The 20924-nt window shown below is 45.1% G+C and overlaps 2 protein-coding genes across 6 annotated transcripts in view; one reads left to right on the top strand and one right to left on the bottom strand.

The window, feature by feature from the left end:
- tdrd9 (tudor domain containing 9) overlaps window positions 1-20924 on the bottom strand; it is a 254200-nt gene that overhangs the window by 219595 nt on the left and 13681 nt on the right. The gene's annotated exons all lie outside the window — the stretch shown is intronic.
- Window positions 1306-20645, top strand: LOC119953497 (protein RD3-like). Its single transcript, XM_038777841.1, has 3 exons — window positions 1306-1574; window positions 4740-5012; window positions 19725-20645. Exons 1-3 carry the CDS (start codon window positions 1549-1551, stop codon window positions 20023-20025), a joined length of 600 nt encoding a protein of 199 aa, XP_038633769.1. The 5' UTR covers window positions 1306-1548; the 3' UTR covers window positions 20026-20645.

Below are 20924 nucleotides of genomic sequence, written 5' to 3'. Positions count from 1 at the left end.
GAGAAACAAAAACCATAGCAACATCAGAAGGACTGTTTTTTAGGGATTTGCTGACATCATGTCAGAAGACCTGCAAGAAAGGGTGGCTCAGAGTCCAGAAGTGGCGATCTTTGGAATACTGGAAGACACGGGAGCCTAGTGGGGCAGAGAGGCTGACGTTTTGGCCTTTGCTTCCTGGTGGCCCGGAGATGGATTTTACTGGGATGGAGGGACTCAGAGCCCTTGAAGTCGGGGGTTTGGGTTAGCGACATGGCGGGGTTTCTAAGGCTTGAGAAAATTAAATTAGCCTCGAGGGATTCATTAAAGGGGTTCGCTCGGAGGTGACAGCTGTTCATCGACTTCTTCGAGACAAATTAGACTGTCAGCAGGGGGTGGGGAATTGACAAATAAGAGGAGGAAAACCAATGGCGGGAGGGCCGGTGGTGTAGTTTTTATAAGCCGGGTTGGTTGGGGTTTGTGTTCGGGGAGGATAATGGTTATTTTGTTGTGGGTTCTGTTTCTGTTGTTGAAAAGCGTTAAAATTATAAATGCCTCAAAACAAAAAAAGGGATTTGGAATCAGAAAATTGTAATCTAGAAAAATGAAATACACCTCTTCCTGACTTGTGAAGGTTGTAGTGAGAAAGGCTGAGGGTGGAAATAGATAAACTACCCTTTCAGGGAGTCAACATGAACTTGATGGTTGAAATGGCCTCCTTTTGTACTGTAACAACCTCAAGACAGTAATAGCAGAAACTAAAATGAAGAATTTACCTCAGGAAAGGAAGGGAAGGATTACAAATTAATATTTAAAAAAGCAGCATCACACATACACAATTAATATTGGGTTACAATCTATGCATTAATCATATTTTGCTGTGTTTAATCAATTATTCTATAGCATTTGACCATATCATCTTATTTTTCCAATCCACTTGAATTATCAGTATCTCACTGAAGACTACTTTTACAATTCTATAAATGTAATATACTTGTGTTACATTTTCTGATCTATTGCAAACATCCACAGCTCAGCATTATCCACGATCTTCTTCAGTAAAGATCTCACTACACAAAAACTGCCATCCCCATTTTGAGATCATAAAAATAAAACACTGTCTGGAATATATTACGTACTTAAAATCTTTCAAAGATAACTTACGATTGAAGTTGGAACACTTAAACTGAAATGAATAAAACTGTTGTCCCCATAGGCATGTGTCTAGTTCAATTCAACTCAAAGATTTGCTTCCAATTCACTGACCAACAATAAAGGCCTCGCGCATCAAAGGCCCCTGCAAGAAACCCAGTGTATACATTTGCAGATCATGACTGAAAGCCAAAATCAATTCAGACTTTACATTACTTGCTAACTTAACTTGTATGGTATTTACAACATACATCAAGCTATTTTGCAACAGAACTGGATTTTTCTTCCACAGATGAGGTTGTTAACTGGAAGCTATATAACAGTGAACATCAGCTGTCAGCAAATATTAGCTGCCAATCGCTTCCCTCAGCTGCACAGAAAATTCAGAAGATTTGATAACATTTAGAGATATTTCTCCCAATGTCAAAAGGAAAACAAAGTGAAAGGTAAGCAGATTTGAAGATTACTTCAGCTTTGTACATGTTGGTATATTCACGTTTTATTTCAGCAAAGATATTTCATATTGAAGTACAACTGAGTACAAGAAACTATTGCAAGTGATATTTCAGGAACCTTCAATTCTACTTGTAAAAGAAAAATGCAAGGACCGTTTGTTTACACCATTGTGTTGCACCAACTTCCGGATTAACAGGTTCTCCTTTGCAATTCTTTGCATCAAGCAACCTCAGTTAGACCTTCCATGAGGTACCAAGCAAAGAATGAACTTTTTCATGGGTTAGGGGAGCATAACATTAAAAATTTACTGAACATATTCATTTCACGAATGTCTTCCAGATGCCAGTACAAGAGTACCAAGATCAAATGGCTGAAAGTATATGTTTAGCCTCTCAAGTCAAGCAACATTAGATGATGGCCAAAGAGAAGCAAAAGAAAAAGAAACTGGAAAATGTTCAATGTTCTGTAGTCAGCTACATTTTTACTTTCTAGGTGCTTTTGTTAATTCTGACTAATATCTTAACAGAATTTTAAAATGAACTAAAACAACCAGAAGCTGGAAAATGCTGTTTGTCTCTTTGAAATACAAATCACATGTCAGAAAATGATCTTCAGCAAAAGTTTTCTGAACATGGTATTCTGTTTTCTGCTTGAATTGCCAAAGTATGGCAACATTTGGCTTATTTATTCCAAAACAACTTGGCTCCTAAAACATTAAACAAATGGGATTTCCATTACCTTCATCAGTGAACAAGGACAGTGGGGGTGTGACTGCAAATGAAGACAGTAAGGTGATTTGGAGGGCAGGAGAGCAGGAGCCTCAGCCTTTGCAACTGTCCAATAGAGGTTCTCTCAGTTTATTTAGAGAGTGGGGCTGCAGGGTGGATGAGAAACTTGACTTTGGCACCATTGCACGTCAAAAGGGGGATCAAAAGGGTGGTAGTTGGGGATATTATAGCGAAGGGGATTTACTGTTCTCAAGAAACAAAGAGCACCAGTCCAGAAGGCTGTGTTGTCTGCCCAATGCCAGGGTTTGAGATGTCAGCTCAGGACTGGAGAGGAACTTGCAATGAAAGGGGGAGAATCTAGTTAGCATGATCCACATAGGTACCAACATTATAGGTAGAACTAGAAAATAGGCTCTGCATAGAGAGCAGGTTCTGCAAAGAGAGCATGAGGAGCCAGGCACTAAATTTAAAAAGCAGAACTTCAATGGCAATAGTCTCTGGGTTATACTCTAGAGTTTTGAAAAATGATAGGCAATCTAATTGAAGCATACAAGATGATAAAAAGTATTTACAAAGTAGACGTAGAGCAGATGTGTTGTCTTGTGGGGCAATCTAGAATGAGAGGTCATAATTTTAGGATAAGGGGTAACAGCACCATGAGTGTACCTACACCACAGCAGTTCAAAAAGGCAGCTCACCACGACCTTCAAGGGCAATTAGGGATGGGACGTAATGACCGAGTCAGATGCCCACATCCCATAAATGAATCTTTAAGGTACAGTGAGTAATTAGGAAAGCTAATAGAATGTTCTTGTTTATTGCAAGGAGAATTGAATACAAAAGTAAGAAGGTTATGTTTATACAGGGCACTGTTGAGACCACATTTGGAATCTTCTGTACAGTCTTGGTCTCCTAATTTGAGGAAAGATGTAAAATCCATTAGCAGTTCAGAGAATGTTTACTAAACTGGGTTGTCTTAAGAGGAAACATTGTACAGGCTAGGCTTGTATCCACTGGAGTTTAGAATAGCAAGAGGCACCTTGATTGAAATTTAAAATATAGGACTCCATAAGTGGAACTTAACGAAGCTGGTGGAGGAGGCCACGGAGGCTCTTAATAGGTGGGATGCACTGCACATGACGTTGGCAGAGAGGGTCCAAGTGGTGAAAATGAACATTCTGCCAAGGTTCTTGATCTTTCAGGCTATCCCGATCTTCACACCAAAGGCCTTCTTTTGGAACATGGGCACGATCATTTTGGACTTTGTACAGGCAGGAAAGGCGCCGAGGGTGGTGAGGACCCTGCTAGAGAGGAAGAAGTAGCAGGAGGCTGGCGTTGCCGAACATGTTTCATTATTATTGGGCAGCGAATGTGGACAAGGTGCGGCAATGGTGGGAAGGAGAAGGGGTAGAGTGGGTTAGGATGGAGGAGGAATCTTGTAAGGGGTCTAGTTTGAGGGCTATGGTGACGGCAACATTGTCAATGGCTCCAAGTAGGTATTCAGGGAGCCCGGTGGTGCAATCCACGGTGAAGATATGGAATCAGTTGGGCATTTTAGGGTGGAAGGGATGTCGGTGCTAATGCCACTGTGCGAGAACCATGGGTTTGAGCGGGGGGGGGGGGGGGGGGGGTAAGCTAAGGAAAAGGGTAGAGATGCTGACGGGGAGGCAATTCAGGAACTTTCATGAAAGGTCTGGAGGGAGTTTCCTAGGTTAGCGGGATACACCCTGCTGGAGGGACTGCTGCTTCCGGATGTGGAAGGGGAGGGAAGAATTGGAGATATATACAAGCCTGATACAGTTTAAGGATGTGCACAGGGTGCATATGACTTGGGCGAGAATGAGTGGGTTATTTCAGGGGGTAGAGATAATGTATGAGTTAGGGTGGTTTGAGAAAAGGATGTTTGTGACCATGTTTGAGGAGCTGTTCGTCACGGTGGGGGGGGGGGGGGGGGGAGATGGGATCTGTACAGACTGTATCGTTGAATGTTGGGAAGTATGTCTCCCGAGATGTTTATTTGCTGTAACCTGTTTTGATACATCCCGAGGGGTCTTGACAGAGTGAATGTGGAATGGATATTTCCTCCTGTGTGAGAATCTAGAACTAGGGGCCACTGTTTAAAAATAGGGGGTTGACGAGAAGCAATTTTCTCAGAGAGTATCTTTGGCACTCTTTCAAAAGGCAGTGGAAGCAGAATCTTTGAAGGTTTTCTAAGCACAGAGAGATGGATTCTTGAAGAGTGCGAATGAAATCTTATTGGGGTCGGCAGGATGTTATCATCAGATCACCCATGATCTTACTAAATGGCGGAGCAGGCGAGGTGTTCAGTGCCCTACTCATGCTCCTAGTTCGTATTCTGAACAGTCATTTGCTGTCATACAACGTTCAAGATATTAAAATGTTTGCTCTCATCCATTTAAATTATAGCATGACTTTATTCGAGTGGATGATGCGATCAAGACAGGAATCTCATAGATGCATTCAAAATGCAAAACCCGAAAATGAATCTCTTATGATGGAACTAATACAATACATGAAAGAATCGCAAAGGTTGGTCAACTTATCCAGCGATGAACAGAAAATTCAGAAATCTGCCTCCTGCTTGAATCAGGAACTGTCTATTCAACCAGAAGATCAAAATCACTTAAAGTTTTTGTGCTCAAAAATCCATCCCCATCATGTGGAAGCTGTGCTTTGCAAGTGAGTATTTTTTTTTAATCCAGTGCATTTGGTTAACATTGTAATGAATCAATTCCTCCACTCCCAACATCCAGCCTCCAGATCTCCTTTTTACATCCTGCTTAACTGTATCAAAGTCAACCAACTTCTGATCCCCAGATTCTACTGGTGCTGATCCTCTTTAGTAATGCAAAAGTAAGATAGACTGGTATAAAACAGAATCTGTCCCAACTTCAAGACGTTACAAAATGCTTTACACCCATGAAGTACAATTGAATTCGAGTTAGTGATGTGATGCTGTAAATAGATTCCTCAAACATAAATGTGATAATGATTTGATATTTTGTTTTAGTGAGAGATTATCAAAGGATATATATTAGTATAGATATATTAGCCTGGAGACTGGGAAGAACTTCCCTGTCTGTCTTCAAAATAGTGCTAGAAGATCTTTTATGCCTACCTGAGGACAATAGGCATAATTTTTTATGTTTTATCAAAAGGTGGCACCTCCAATAGTGCAGCACTCAGTATTGTTGTGCAGAGTCAGTCCAATATTGCAATCCAAAATAAACCATGTGCATGCAATCCAGACACTTCCAGCATTACTGTTCAAAATGATTTTGCCAGGTCCAGAAAACAGAATTCCCTACACATCCAGAAGTTAAACTACGGTGGCTTTGTTCAATATTTTTGGAAATGCAACTTTAATACTAAGAACAAAATTAGCTCAGAAATGTATACACTGATAAATACAATCTGTACTTTATGTGAATGACAAAAGTTGCTCTCAATTTCAACTGTACATTTGATGTAACAAGCAGCAACACAATGAGCCACGGAATAAAGGCACAAGACAGACTGGTACACCTCCTACAGTACGAATGAAAAACAACATTCAGCTGTTCATTTATCTGTGTTTGTCAGTGATTTGTTGAACAGCAAGTTAAGATAACAGCGAAAAGGACCACCTCAAAAGGTTCACCTCAACATATCTATCGAGAATCACTTTTTTTTTCACGCCCACCACTGCAATAAAACCAATTATAGCATTTTCATCTCCACACTACACGGTTCATCCCACATATTTACTGTCTATACAAACAACTTCTTGCAACAATTCTAAATTTACACATATTACTAATTCAAACCTGCAAACCAATTGTTCTATGCTTGCAATTGTAATGCAATTTTTTTGGTGTGCTTCTCCATATAACTGTTATATACTTCAATATGATCACCTTCCTGAGAAACTTTGGAGGTTGAAATGAGCCAAATTCTGTACACCTCTCTAGAGTACGAATGAGATGTTTGACACTAGTTTTGATGTTTTCCACGTTGCTCGAGTTTCAGTCACCAAAACTGGACACCACATTCAAGGTTTGGTTTGACCTAAGATTTCAAGAGTTTGATCATGATTTCGTCAAATTTGTAATCTCAGAAACAAATTGGAAATGGGAAGAGAAAGTTCACTAAATTATCTAGTTCTCATGTTTCCTGGAAAAGTGACAGGAGTTACCTGGAAATCTGTGAACAGTTTTGGTCCCCTATCTAAGGAAAGGTATACTGGAATTGGACAGTCCAGAGAAGGTTCACTAGGTTGATTCTGGATATGGACTGCTTCTCTTATCAGAAGAGGTTGAGTAGGTGGAGCCTGTACTCATCGGAGTTTAGAAGAATGAGAGATAACCTTTTTGAGACACAAGATTATCAGGGAGCTTGACAGGGGAGATCAAGCTCAGAGGTTGTTTCCCCTTGTGGGAGGGCCAGAAACCCGAGGGGATAATCTCAGACTAAGAGGTCGCCCAGTTAAGACAGAGATGAGGAGGAACTTCATCTCTCAATCTGTGGAATTCTGTACCGCAGAGGATTATAGAGGCTGGGTTGTCTGAAACTAAATTGGGGGGGGGGGGGGGATTCAATTGTATGGAAAATTAGAAAATCAATGCTAAAGGAGAGGGTCGGAGTGCAGGTTAATGATGAGGTGGATTGTTACCAGGAAATAAAAGGAAGGGACAGAATATGTTAAAGGAATAGTGCACCAAGGAATCAGACATGAGTAGGGAAATTTGATAATAGAAGAAACTTAAAGGCTGTGACTGAATGCATGATGCATTCGGAACAATATTAAGAAGCTAACAGCGCAAAGAGACAAAGGGGTAAGATTTGGTGCTGATTACCGAGATATGTTTACAAGGAGACCTGGTCTGGGAGTTAAATTTCCCAGTGTTTTTCAATTCTTCTCTCCCCCCCCCCCCCCCCCCCCGGCCCCCAGCCAACCCCGGGACCCACTTTTGGGCGCCGGCCCACCTTCGTGACCCAAGCCCATTTGTTTACCCTTCACAATCTCACTAAAAAGTTTTTTTTTTAATTTAGTGTACCCAATTCATGTTTTCCAATTAAGTGGCAATTTAGCGTGGCCAATCCATCTACCCTCCACATCTTTGGATTGTTGGAGGCAAAACCCAAGCAGAAGCAGGAAGGCAGATTACTACCGGAATGGTTGTAATTTGGGAGAGGGGAGTGCGTTGCGGGGCCTGGGTGTCGTTGTGCACCAATCGCTGAAGGTAAGTATGCAGGTGCAGCAGTGGGAAAGAAGACTAATGATATGTTGGCCTTCATTGCGAGAAGTTGCGAGTACAGAAGCAGGAACGTGTTGCTGCAATTATACAGGGTCTTGGTGAGGCCACACCTGGAGTACTGTGTGCAGTTTTGATCTTCTTCTCCGAGAAAAGGATGTTCTTGCTCTTGAGGGAGTGCAGCGAAGGTTTACCAGATTGATTTGAGGGATGGCGGGACAGTCAAATTAGGAGAGATTGTCTAGGTTGGGATTGTTCTCGCTGGAGTTCAGAAATTGTTCTCTCTGGAGTTCAGAAGAATGAGGAAGGGATCTCATAAGAGACTTATAAAATTCTAGCAGGACTAGACAGGATAGGTGCAGGAAAGATGTTACCAATGATGGGCATGTCCAGAACCAGGGGTCACAGTCTGAGGATTCAGGGTAAACCATTTTGGGCAGAGATGAGGAAACATTTCTTCACCCAAAAAGTGGTGAGCATGTGGAATTAATTACCACAGGAAGTAGTTTTTGCTAAATCATTGAATATATTCAAGAAGCGGCTAGATATAGCACTCGGGGAGAATGGGATCAAAGGCTATGGGGAGAAAGCAGGATTAGGCTATTGAGTTGGATGATCAGCCATGATCGTGATGAATGGCGAAGCAGGCTGGAAGGGCCAAAAGTCCTCCTCCCACTCCTATCTTCTATATATCTATGCAAACATGGGGAGAATGTGCAAACTCCACACAGACAGTGACCCAGAGCCAGAATCAAACCTGGGACCTCAGTGCCGTGAGACAGCAATGCTAACCACTGTGCCACCGTGCTGCTTCTCTGATCAGTTTTAAAGGAAAAGAGGGCAGTGCACATTTCAAGTGCAGACTTCAGCTAGTTCCTTTGTGCCGTCTTCATCTTCATGAAAACGGGAACGCCAACCTTGCACATGTAGTTTGTTGTGAAGGGCAATGGAAACAAAATGTTCTACTCAGCACTGGATAGCCCTGGAAGAGCTACTCCAGAATGCTGACAGGTTCATGGGCTTTTGGTGTGTTTTTAATGTGGTATCAGAGGTCAGCTGCAGCAGTGTAGTCTTTTCACGTGGAGTCAGCTCACTGACTCTGGGGTCTCAACCTCAAACGGAATTGTTCACCCACCACTTCTCTTTCTAAATCTGAAACTTCTCTCATTTGCCTGTACTTCCCTGCATATAACACACATGAGCTATGCATCCTTATTTGCATTGGCACAATTCACAAACCTGAACCTCAAGAAATCATCTTTATATTGCTTTGTTCTGAGTTGAGTTTCTTCTTTATAGGCTGTTAACCAGAGGCCCTCTAATTCTTTGCAGAGCTAACATTGGCACTGCTCTGTCCTGCCCTGAACTGGTCTGGGCAGCTCTCTCCAGCAGATTCTGTTGTGACATCCTGTCCAATAGGTAAACTGCCTATTGGAATCTCTGGCTGTATCTTACTTTTGAGAAAAGCATTAATCTACACAGTTCAGTTGCTTGGCTTGCCAGCTGCTTCAAAATGTAAGCAGCACTGCTTGGTGGTTTGGCACCAAAAGCACGTACCTGGAAGGTGCCTGTGGCCAAGTGTGCGTTCAGGGCACATGGCCTGGCTCTCTGTGGCCGCTTCTGGTTGGAAGATATCACACAGCCTCATTTATTTCCATTTAAAAGGTGGCAGCGGCCGTCATTCTCAATGTAAAAACCCGTAGCAGCCGTTGGGCATTTCTCCCGCAATTGGGACCACTGTGGGAATGGCGCGACTGATCACTCCATCACCCTCCCGACATCCGCCCAGTCGCAACCCACACTTTGAAAAAGTTGGAATGTCCAAGGGTACTCTGTATTTCAGAAGGATAGACAGAAAGATAAGGAGGTACTGTAACTTTGCGAGTATAGGAAGGGATCAGCGCTGTAGTGAGAGATTATATAGGCACTGGAGATCAAGTTGTGCAATCAGTCTCGGTAGAAATAAGAAATAGCAAAGAAAGCCCCTGGTGCGAGTAATCTATCAGTCCCCAAAGAATAGTTCCTGTGGGGCATAGTTTAAACCAAGAAATATTGGAGGCCTGTAAGAAAAGCATGGCGATAATCATCAGTGATTTTAATATGCATATAGGCTGGATTAATCAAATTGGCAAAGGTAGCCTTGAATGTATGACAAATTGTTTCTTGGAGCAATGTCGTGGAACTAGCCAGAAAGCAGGCTATTCTGGATTTGGTATTGTGCAAAGAGGGTGAATTAATTCATGACCTCATAGTTAAGGATCCTCTAGAAGAATGATCATAGCAAGATAGATTTTCAAATTCTGTTCGAGGGCGAGAAACTGGAGTCTCACACTAACGTTCCAGAGTTAAACAAAGGTAATTATGTTGGCACAAGGACAGATTTGGCCCTGGTGGACTGTGCAGGAAGTAGGACAGTTGATGAGCTGTAACAGTTGTTTAAGTAGATATTCCACCCAACTAAAATAGATTCCAGAGAGATAGAAAATATTGTTCGGTATGGCAGTGGCTAGCACTGCTGCCTCATGGTGCCGAGGACCCGGGTTCGATCCCGGCCCCAGGTTGCCATCCATGTGTATTTAGCACATTCTTCCCGTGTCTGCGTGGGACTCACACCCACAACCCAAAGATGTGCAGGTTAGATGGATTGGCCACATTAAACTGCCCCTTAATTTAAAAAAACAATAAAGATTGTAAGCGGGAGCTAAAAACATCCATAGCTAAGCAATGAACTTAAAAGATAACAAATGCAAAAACTAAGGTATTCCATATTGCAACGGCCAGTGACAGGCTGGAACATTGGGAATCTTTTAAAGATCAACAAAGGGTTACTAAAAAGAAACAAAAAGACCAAAAATGAATTATGAAAGAAAACTGCTGCAAAATATGAAAAAAGGATACCAAAATCTTCTATAAGTATATAAAAGTAAAGAGAATAGCAGTGAAAGTTGATCCCTTGGTGGATGAGACCGGGGAGTTAATAGTGCGGAACACAGAAATGGCGGAGATATAAACTCAATATTTTGCCTCAGTTTTCATGGTGGAGGACACCAGTACCATCACAATAATAACAGGTAATAGAAAGGGAGGAAATTAGAACAATCATAATTAATAGGGGGAAAAGCACTCATCAAACAATTAGGTTTGAAGGCAGACAGGTTCCCAGCACCTGATGGCCTGCATCCTGGGTCTTAAAGTGGCAGTTGAGAATAGTGGACCCATTGGTGATAATATTCCAAAATTTCCTGAATGCAGGAAAGGTTCCAGTGGATTGGAAAAATGTCAATGTAGCACCCTTATTTAAAAAGAAAAGCAGAAAGTAGGAAACTGTAGACCAGTTAGTTTAACATCTGTTGGGAAATTGTTAGAATCCATTTCTTTTATATAAACATTTTATTGAGGTATTTATGGTTTTACAACAACAACATAAACAATGTACATGAATTTATAAACATAGTGCAAAAGCCATCTCCCTCCCTTACAGGTCCCACCTTTACTAACCGCCTACTCTAAACGAAGCTAACCCCCCCCCCCCCCCCCCCCCCCCCCCCCCCCCATTTCTGCTGACGGTTAATTTTCCTCAAAGAAGTCAATGAATGGCTGCTACTTCTGGGCGAACCCTAACATTGACCCTCTCAAGGCAAACTTGATTATCTCCAAGCAGAGAAAGCTTAGCCATGTCAGAGAGCCAGGTCTCCAACTTCAGGGGCTTTGAGTCCCTCCAAGCTGATAATACATGTCTCCAGGCTACCAAAGAAGCAAATACCAGAACGTCTGCCTCTTTCTCCTCCTGGATTCCCGGATCTTCCGACACTCCGAAAATCGCCACCTCTGGACTCAGTGCCACCCATGTTTTTAACACCGTGAACATGACATCCGCAAACCCCTGCCAGAATCCCCTCAGCTTTGGGCATGTCCAGAACATGTGGACATAGTTCGCATGCCCTCCCACACACCTTGTGCGCCTATCTTCTACTCCAAAGAACCTGCTCATCCAGGTCACTTGTCATGTGAGCCCGGTGAACGACCTTGAATTGTATCAGGCTGAGCCTGGCACATGCTTTGGACTCTACTCAACGCGTCCGCCCAGAGACCATCATCCTCTAACTCTCCTCCCAACTTCACTTCCCAATTGCGCTTCAGCTCCTCGGTCTGAGTCTCCTCTGACCCCATGAGTTCCTTGTAAATCTCAGAGACCCTCCCTTCTCCCACCCACACTCTTGAACCTACCCTGTCCTGTATTCCCCTTGGCGGTAGGAGCGGGAAGGTTGAAACCTGCCTGCGTAGGAAGTCCCGCAACTGCAGGTACCTAAATTTGTTTCCCCTCACCAATCCAAATTTCTCCTCCAGCTTCCTCAGGCTAGGAAAGCTCCGCTCCATAAACATAACCGCATCCTCTCAATCCCTTCTCTCCGCCATCTCTGAAACCCTTCATCCATCTTTCCCGGGGCAAACCAGTGATTATTACAAATTGGAGACCACACCGATGCTCCCTCCCCTCCCACGTGCCTCCTCCATTGCACCCAGACCCTCAGGGCCGCACCACCATGGGGCTGGTGGAGTATCGTGGCAGCGGGAACGGCAGAGGCGCTGTTATCAACGCCCCAAGCTGGTGCCCTTGCACAAAGCCACCTCCACACGCTCCCATGCCGACCCTCCCCCCACCACCCACTTCCTGATCATGGTTAAGTTCGCCACCCAATAGTAATTACTGATGTTCGGCAGCGCCAGCCCGCCCTCCTCCCGGCTCCGCTCAAGCATCCCCTTTGTTACTCACGGGGTCTTGCCCGCCAATACAAAGCTAGTGATTACTTTATTGACGCGTTCATAAAAGGACCGAGGAATAAAGAGGGGGAGACACTGAACCACAAACAGGAATCTCGGGAGGACTGTCATTTTCACTATCTGCACCCTCCCAGCCAGTGACAACGGGAGCGCATTTCATCTCCAAAAATTATCCTTCATTTGGTCTACCAGTCGGGCCAGATTTAGCTTGTGCAGCCGTTCCCATTCCCGCGCCACCTGGATGCCGAGGTACCGAAAGCATCCCCCCTACCACTCTTAACAGCAGTTCCCCCAGTTGCCTCTCCCACCTCCTTGTCTGGACCGCAAACATCTCACTTTTCCCCATATTTAGTTTATACACCGAAAACCAGCCGAATTCCCACAGAATCCTCATAATTTCTTCCACCCCTTTAATGGGTCCGATACATACAGGAGCAGGTCGTCTGCGTAAAGCAAGACTCTGTGTTCCGTTACCCCTTGGACCAGCCCCTTCCAGCACCTTGAGGCTCTCAGAGCAATTGCCAGCGGCTCTATGGCCAACGCTAACAACAGCGGGGAGACGGGTATCCCGGTCTTGTCCTCCGATGCAGCCTAAAATAGTCCGATGTTGTCGTCCTATTTGTCCGTACGCTCGCAACAGGAGCCTGATACAACAACCTGACCCAATCAATAAAGCCCCGCCCAAATCCGAACCGTCCCAGTCCCTCCCACAGATATTCCCATTCTACTCACGGTAGCATGGTGGTTAGCATCAATGCTTCACAGCTCCAGGGTCCCAGGTTCGATTCCCGGCTGGGTCACTGTCTGTGTGGAGTCTGCACGTCCTCCCCGTGTGTGCGTGGGTTTCCTCCGGGTGCTCCGGTTTCCTCCCACAGTCCAAAGATGTGCGGGTTAGGTGGATTGGCCTTGCTAAATTGCCCATAGTGTAAGGTTAATGGGGGGATTGTTGGATTACGGGAATACGGGTTTCGTGGGTTTAAGTAGGGTGATCATTGCTCGGCACAACATCGAGGGCTGAAGGGCCTGTTCTGTGCTGTACTGTTCTATGTTCTATGTACTCGATAAAAAGCTGTCTCTGCGTCCATTGCGACCACTACCTCCACCTCCCTACCTTCCGGGGGCATCATGATCACATTTATCAACCTTCTTGCATTGTTCCCTTAACGAACCCCATCTGGTCCTCCCCAATAACGCCAAGAACACAATCCTCAATCCTAGAGGATAAGATTCTGGCCAGCAGTTTGGCGTCTACATTCAATAGCGATATCAGCCTATAGGACCCACACAGTTCTGGGTCCTTGTCCCGCTTCAGGATCAATGAGATTGTGGCCTGTGACATCGTCGGGGGTAAGCACCCCACGCTCTCTTGCCTCATTGAATGTGCTCATCAATAGCGGCCCCAATACCCCAGAGAACGTTTTATAGATCTCCACTGGATATCCGTCCGGCCCCGGGGCTGTACCCGACTGCATGACCTTCAGACCCTCTGCTATCTCTTCCAACCCCATCGGGGCCCTCAGTCCTTCTACCAAACCCCGTCCACCTACGGGAAATTCAACCCCCCTAAGTGCCTCATCTCCTCTGGCCCCACTGGGGGTTTGGACCCATACAGCCGACTGTAAAAACCCTTGAACGTCTTATTCAACCCTGCTGAGTCTCCAACCAGGCTCCCATCCCCATCCTTTACCTTCCCTATCTCCGTGGCTGCCTCCCTCTTTCTAAGCTGCTGGACAAGCATTCTGCTGGCCTTCTTCCCATGCTCATAGATCGCCCCCCCTCGCCTTCCTCAGCTGCTCTACCGCCCTCCCTGAAGTTAACAAGCCAAACTCCGCCTGTAGCCTCCGTCGTTCCCTTAAAAGCTCTGCCTCCGAGATCTCCGCATACCTCCTGTCGACCTGCAATATCTCCTTTATCAGACGGTCCGTCTCTGCTCTCTCTACCTTCTCCCTGTGGGCCAATAATCGAGATCAGCGCCCCTCTACCCACCACCTTAAATGCCTCCCAGACCACCGCTGCCGAAACTTCACCCGTGTCATTGACTTCCAGGTAGTTCTGAATACATTTCCTCAGCCGTCCGCACACCTCTTTGTCAGCTAAAAGTCCCATGTCCAGCCTCCAGTGCGGGCGCAGGCTATTCTCCCTGCTAACCTGTAGATCAACCCAGTGCGGGGCATGATCTGAGATTGTGATCGCCGAATACCCAGTGTCCACCACCCCCGTCAGTAGAGCCCTGTTCAAAATAAAAGAAACAATCCGGAAGTACACTTTATGCGTGTGTGTGAGTAGAAGGAGAACTCCTACACTCTCAGCTGCCCAAATCTCCATGGGTCCAAACCCCCCCCCCCCAAATCTGCTCCATGAACCTTTAGCTCATTTGCCATTGCTGGCACCCTGCCCATCTTTGAGCTCGACCCGTCTAAACCAGGGTCAATAACTGTGGTTACGTCCCCTCCCATGATCAACTTATGCAAATCTAGGTCCGGGATCTTTCCCATGATCCTCTTTATAAACTCCACATCATCCCAATTTAGCGCATACACATTTACTAGTACCACCTGCACCCCCTCCAGTTTCCCAATGACTGCAATGTACCCGTCTCCCACATCCGTAACCATTCTTCCCGCCTCAAACACCACTCGCTTATTAATCAGGAGCGCAACCTCTCTAGTCTTCGAGTCCAGCCCCGAGTAAAAAACCTGTCCGACCCATCCCTTCCTTAATCTGATCTGATCAGCTACTCCAGGTGTGTCTCCTGTAGCATTACCAGGTCCGCCTTTAGTCCCCTCAGATGCGCGAATGCGCGTGCCCTCTTAACCGGCCCATTTAGTCCTCTTACATTCCAGGTGATCAGCCTAGTTGGGGGGGGGGGGGGGGGCTCATCGCCCCTTCACCCTTCGCCGATCAGCCATCCCCTTTCTTGGACCAGTCTCCAGCCCGCGCCCCACGCCTCCACCGGCCTGCCACAGGCAGCCTCCGCCCCCGACCTCCTTTCTGTCCCTCAGCAGCAGTCCCTCCCTCGTCAACAGAACATCTTTCCGCCCGCCCCCCCAGTAACAGCACAACGTAAACGGACCCCTTCGATAAGCATAACATCTGCTCACCCTCCACTGCACTTCCATGAGCTAGCCGGCCCAGCTAGCTTGGTGATCCCCGCCCATGGCGCCAGACATTCTCCCACCTATTATTCCCTCCGCCCCCCCCCCCCCCCCGCTCATAGACACATACTCAAACGAAAAACCAGTCCCAACTCAATTGCCCAAGAAAAAAAAAGAAAAAATAAACAAAAAGATCAAACAGAAGATCCAGCATCTAACAAACACGCCTCCATCCCCATCTGTGCAAATGTAAACTAACTCGCTCAGCTCTACAAATGACCCCAAATCAATACAAAACGAAAAACAATAAACTTTTTTTTAGCGTGAACGTTGCAGCAAAGTTCAAAGTCCTCTGTCCGCCACCAGTCTTTTCCTTTTCGCGAAGTCCATCGCTTCCTCGGGCAACTCGAAATAAAAATGTTGCTCCTCAAACGTGACCCAGAGACGGGCCCGATACAGCAGCCCAAACTTCTTTTTCTTAAAAAGGGTCGACTTTACCTGATTGAACCCCGCTCTTCCTCTGGCCATCTCTGCACTCAAGTCCTGATAGATCTGCAGGATACTGTTCTCCCATTTATAACTCCGTGTCTGCCTGGCCCACTGTAAAATACGCTCCTTGTCCAAGTACCTGTGGAATCTCACCACCATTGCCCTCCCCCACACCCACTCCACTCGTGGCTCCCTTGCGTGTGCTCGTGAGCTCTGTCCACCTCCAACGGTCGGGAGGACGTCCCATCCCCCAGCAACTTCTCGAACATGCCCGCTATGCATGCCCCAGCGTCCGCTCCTTCGGACCCCTCCGGGAGACCGACGATTCTCAGGTCCTGCCAGCGGGACCCAATCTCTAGGTCCTCCACCTTCTCCAGGAGCCTTTTCTGCTGGTCTCTCAGCATTCCCACCTCCAGCTCCACCGCAGTTTGATGTTCTTCCTGCTCAGCCAGCGCCTTCTCTACTTTCTGGATCACCCGATCTTGGGCATCCAATCTGAGCTCCAGCCACGCAATTGATTCTTTAATTGGGGGGTCCAAGCATTCCTGCTTCTGCTTGGCGAAGCCCTCCTGGATAAACTGCATCAGCTGCTCCGTTGACCACTGGGACGACAAGTCAGGACTCCGGTCATCCGCCACGCTTTCCCCCGCTGCAGCTTCAGCCCAAGCCTTCTCTGTTCGTCTGTTTCTTCCTTTGCAAGCACATCTAGTCCGCCTCTCCATGCACCGATGTGGGAATCCAATCAATAAATGCCTCTACCATTAATTTTCCAAATCAAGTCAGGTAAAAAAAAAATCAGGGGAAAAGGTCCAAAGGTTCGACCCGTGCGGGAGCCACCAAATGTGCGATCTTCTCCTTCACAGCCGCCACCGAAGTTGTTAGAATCCATTATTAAGGAAGTAATAATAGGGCATTTGGAAAGTAAAAATGCAATTCAATAAAGTCAGCATGGTTTTATGAAGGGCAAATCGTGTTTGACTAATTTGTTAAGAGTACTTGAAAGATGTAACAAGCCAAGTGGATAATGGGCAACCTGTAGATGTAGTATATCTTGCCGCACCGAGGGTTAATACACAAGGCAAGATCAAATGGGAATACGGGCAATTTATTAGATTGGATAGACTGACTAATCAACAGAATGCAGAGTGGAGGGATAAATGGGTCTTTTACTGGTTGGCAAGATGTAACTAGTGGGGTGCCACAGGGTTCGGTCCTCGGTCCCCAACTATTTACAATATATATTAATGACTTGGATCCAGGGATAGAAGGTACTATAGACAAATTTGCAGACGACACTAAAATAGGTGAGATACTAAGTTGCAATGAGGAAGTAAGAAATTTACAAATGGATATAGATTGGTTAGGTGAGTGGGCCAAAATTTTGCAGATTGAGTTTAACGTGAATAAGTGCCAGGTTATACATTTTGTTCAGAAAAATGGAACGGCAACTTTTCATCTAAATGGAGAGTAACTTCAGAGTGCTTCGGTGTAGAGTAAACTGAGTGTCCTCGTGCATAAATCACAGAAAAATAGCATGCACGTACAGCAGGTAATAAGGAAGGCAAATTGAATTTTGGTTTTATTGCTGAAGGAAAAGAGTATAAAAGTAGAGACGTATTGCTGCAACTGTACAAGGTATTGGTGAGACCACACCTGGAGTCCTGTGCACAGTTTTGGCCCCCTTATTTGAGCAGGACTGTAATCACTTTAGAGGCAGTTCTGAGGAGGTTCACTAGATTGATTCCAGAAATGAGAGGATTGTCTTATGAAGAGAGATTGAGCAGTTCAGGGATATACTCTCTCGAGTTTAGAAGAATGAGAATAAATCTAATTGAAGTATACAAGATGATAAAAGGTATGACAAAGTAGGCGTAGAGCAGATGCTTCCTCTTGTGGGGAAACCACGAACGAGAGAGCATTTAGAATTGTCCATCTATCCAAAATAGATGATTCATGAGGGGGAAATCAACTCTGCGTCATTAACGATCATTGACATGCAAAGGGGAGAATGAATGACCTTTAAGCACCTTGTCAACCTAGCAGAGAAGTGTCTTAAATTGTTAATTGAAGTTCCAGGAAACGGAAATACTTAAATGTTGAAATTTTCAACAAAATGGGTTCTTAAAATATAAATTGCTCACCAGATAGAGCAAAGAACATTGACAGAAGAGGCGACGTGGTAGCATAGCGGTTAGCACAATTGCTTCACAGCTCCAGGGTCCCAGGTTCGATTCCCGGCTTGGGTCACTGTCGGTGCGGAGTCTGTACGTTCTCCCTGTGTGTGCGTGGGTTTCCTCCGGGTGCTCCGGTTTCCTCCCACAGTCCAAAGATGTGCAGGTTAGGTGGATTAGCCATGATAAATTGCCCGTAGTGTCCAAAATTGCCCTTAGTGTTGGGTGGGGTTACTGGGTTATGGGGATAGGGTGGAGGTGTGGGCTTGGATAGGGTGCTCTTTCCAAGAGCTGGTGCAGACTCGATGGGCCGAATGGCCTCCTTCTGTACTGTAAATGCTATGAAATTGCTATGAAACCTCATAAAGGTGTATAAAATTATGAATGACATAAAGAAGGTAGATAAAAAGATATTTTCCCCTTAATAAGAGGGTCAATAACCAGGGGGCTTTAAGATAAGGACCAGGAGATTTAGAGGGGATTTAAGGAAATCGTATTTCACCCAGAGGGTGGTGGGAATCCATAACTCACCTGTCTGAAAGGGTGGTAGAGGCAGGAAACCTCATAACATTTAAGTAGCATTCAGTTGAGCACTTGCAACACCACAGCATAGACGGCTATGGACCAAGTCGGGGAAAATGGGATTAGGAAAACAAAAGCTCCTTAAGTGCTGTAAACTGCGGCACGGTGGTGCAGTGGTTAGCACTGCTGCCTCACAGTGCCGAGGACCCAGGTTTGACCCCAGCCCCAGGTCAAAGCCTGTGTGGAGTTTGCACATTCTCCCCATGTCTGCTTGTGTCTCATCCCCTCAACCCTAAAAGATGTGCAGATCACAGAGATGTGATCTCTAAATTGCCCCTTAATTTGAAAAGAAGTTCGGTACTCTAAATTTATTTTTAGAAAGTGCTGTAAACTGCAGGGATATGGGCCATATGCAGGAAGATGGGAAAGGGCACTTGGGTGTCTTTGGTCGGCATGGACAAGATGGGTTGAATGGCCCCCTTCTGTGCTGTATCATTTCTATGGGGTGGTCATAGTTTTAGGATACGGGGTCGCAGATTTAAAACAGATCAGGAGAAATTACTTTTCTCAAAAGGTCGTGTATCTGGAATTCACTACCGCAGAGTGCGGTGGATGTCGGGACATTGAATAAATTTGAGGCGATAGTTTGATTTTCAATTAGTAATGGGTTAAAGGGTTATGGAGAACAGGCAGGAAAATGAAGCTCGAGGGGGCTAAATTTCCAACTCCTGCTCCTTGTTCTTATGTTCAAGGTTGCCTAGACAGATTTTAATCAGTAATGGAATCAAGGTTATGGGGATATGGCAGCAAAGTGGAGTTGAGGATTATTCACAGCAGATCAGGCATGATCTCTTGAATGGCAGAGCATGATCTCTTGAATGGCGGAGCAGGATCAATAGACTGAATGGCCTACTTCATGTCACACATATTCACCTTGTGCTAAGTTGGTAGCACTAGAATAATATCCATTTCTATACAAGTGAATGTTTCAAACAATTTAACGTATAGGTGCAAAAAAGGGTGTTTATTTATAAATGTGTACTGTCATATAAAGCAGCAATGTCACTTCTTTTACTCTATTAATGTTCTTTTAAACAGATGTCGAGAAGTGTCAGCAGGTGCTGAACTCGTACCTCAGGAACTAATCAATCTTTTTAAGCGAGTTCTGCAGGACTCCATCAACAAAGCTGAAGATGCTGAGCAGCTAGGTATCAAACAACAATGGACTAAAAAACACACATTTAATAAAGCTTCCAAAAGAGTCTTCCAATACAAAGAAGAAATTCCAACTATTTCCAGTTATGTGGATAAAAGTCAACTTAACATTTGTTCCACTATAACGCAAAAGATTTGGAAACTTCCACAATGCTATTCTTCCAATAATGTAGACAGAGAATAATATATATCATACTACACATACATAATGTAGTATCAATATAGATTCAACTTCACTCCTTCAACTTCCAGAGCTTGGCTGTGCTCCTTTGGGAGGGTATCAGAAGCTAGACATCAAGGTCGCATGTCACAGGTAATGATGCCACATCACTGCCATGTGCCTCAAACACAGACCTGGTACATGTCATATGTCACTATCATATAATGATCAACTCAAAGCAGCAACAGCAGAGGTCTGGAAATAATCCATCTTCAACCCAGCCACAAAGTGCATATCACAGCTCAGCTGAGGGCCACAGCTGGTGAGACAGGTGCCCCAACATTGATGTTTGCAACCTATGCCAGCTGCTTGTGCCAAATAGCCCAAGAGCTGATGCCCATCAATCCTCAGGCCTCCTGCTTTTGATGTGTGGTGACAAATATAGGAACAGCATTTATTTCATCCAATCATGTTTTGTTCAGACATCACAGAGATTTTTATTGTTCAAACTGAAACTGGCTGTAAATGTTTTTTCACTTGTGTCCAATGAAATAAAGACAGATCATCATCACAAGTGCCAGCTGTGGTTCAATAGGGAATAGTCTCACCTGAGCCAGTGGTCACAGTTTCAAATCCCACTGCTGAGGCATGAGCACAAATATCCACACTGACACTCCAGTGCAGAGAATACTCTACTTTCGGATGTGGCATCTTGTAGGGCAGACTTTAAACAGAGGAGCACCTATCTGTTCTCTTAGATGGATGTAAAAGATCCCACAACACTATTTTAAAGCCATGATGTGGAGATGCCGGCGTTGGACTGGGGTGAGCACAGCAAGAAGTCTTACAGCACCAGGTTAAAGTCCAGCATGTTCATTTCAAACACTAGCTTTCGGAGCACTGCTCCTTCCTCAGGTGACCTC

This window comes from Scyliorhinus canicula, chromosome 2, assembly GCF_902713615.1.
Source record: "Scyliorhinus canicula chromosome 2, sScyCan1.1, whole genome shotgun sequence".
NCBI lineage: Eukaryota > Metazoa > Chordata > Chondrichthyes > Carcharhiniformes > Scyliorhinidae > Scyliorhinus > Scyliorhinus canicula.
Note: the sequence above shows the minus strand (reverse complement) of the source record. Positions and strands in the feature narration are given on the sequence as shown.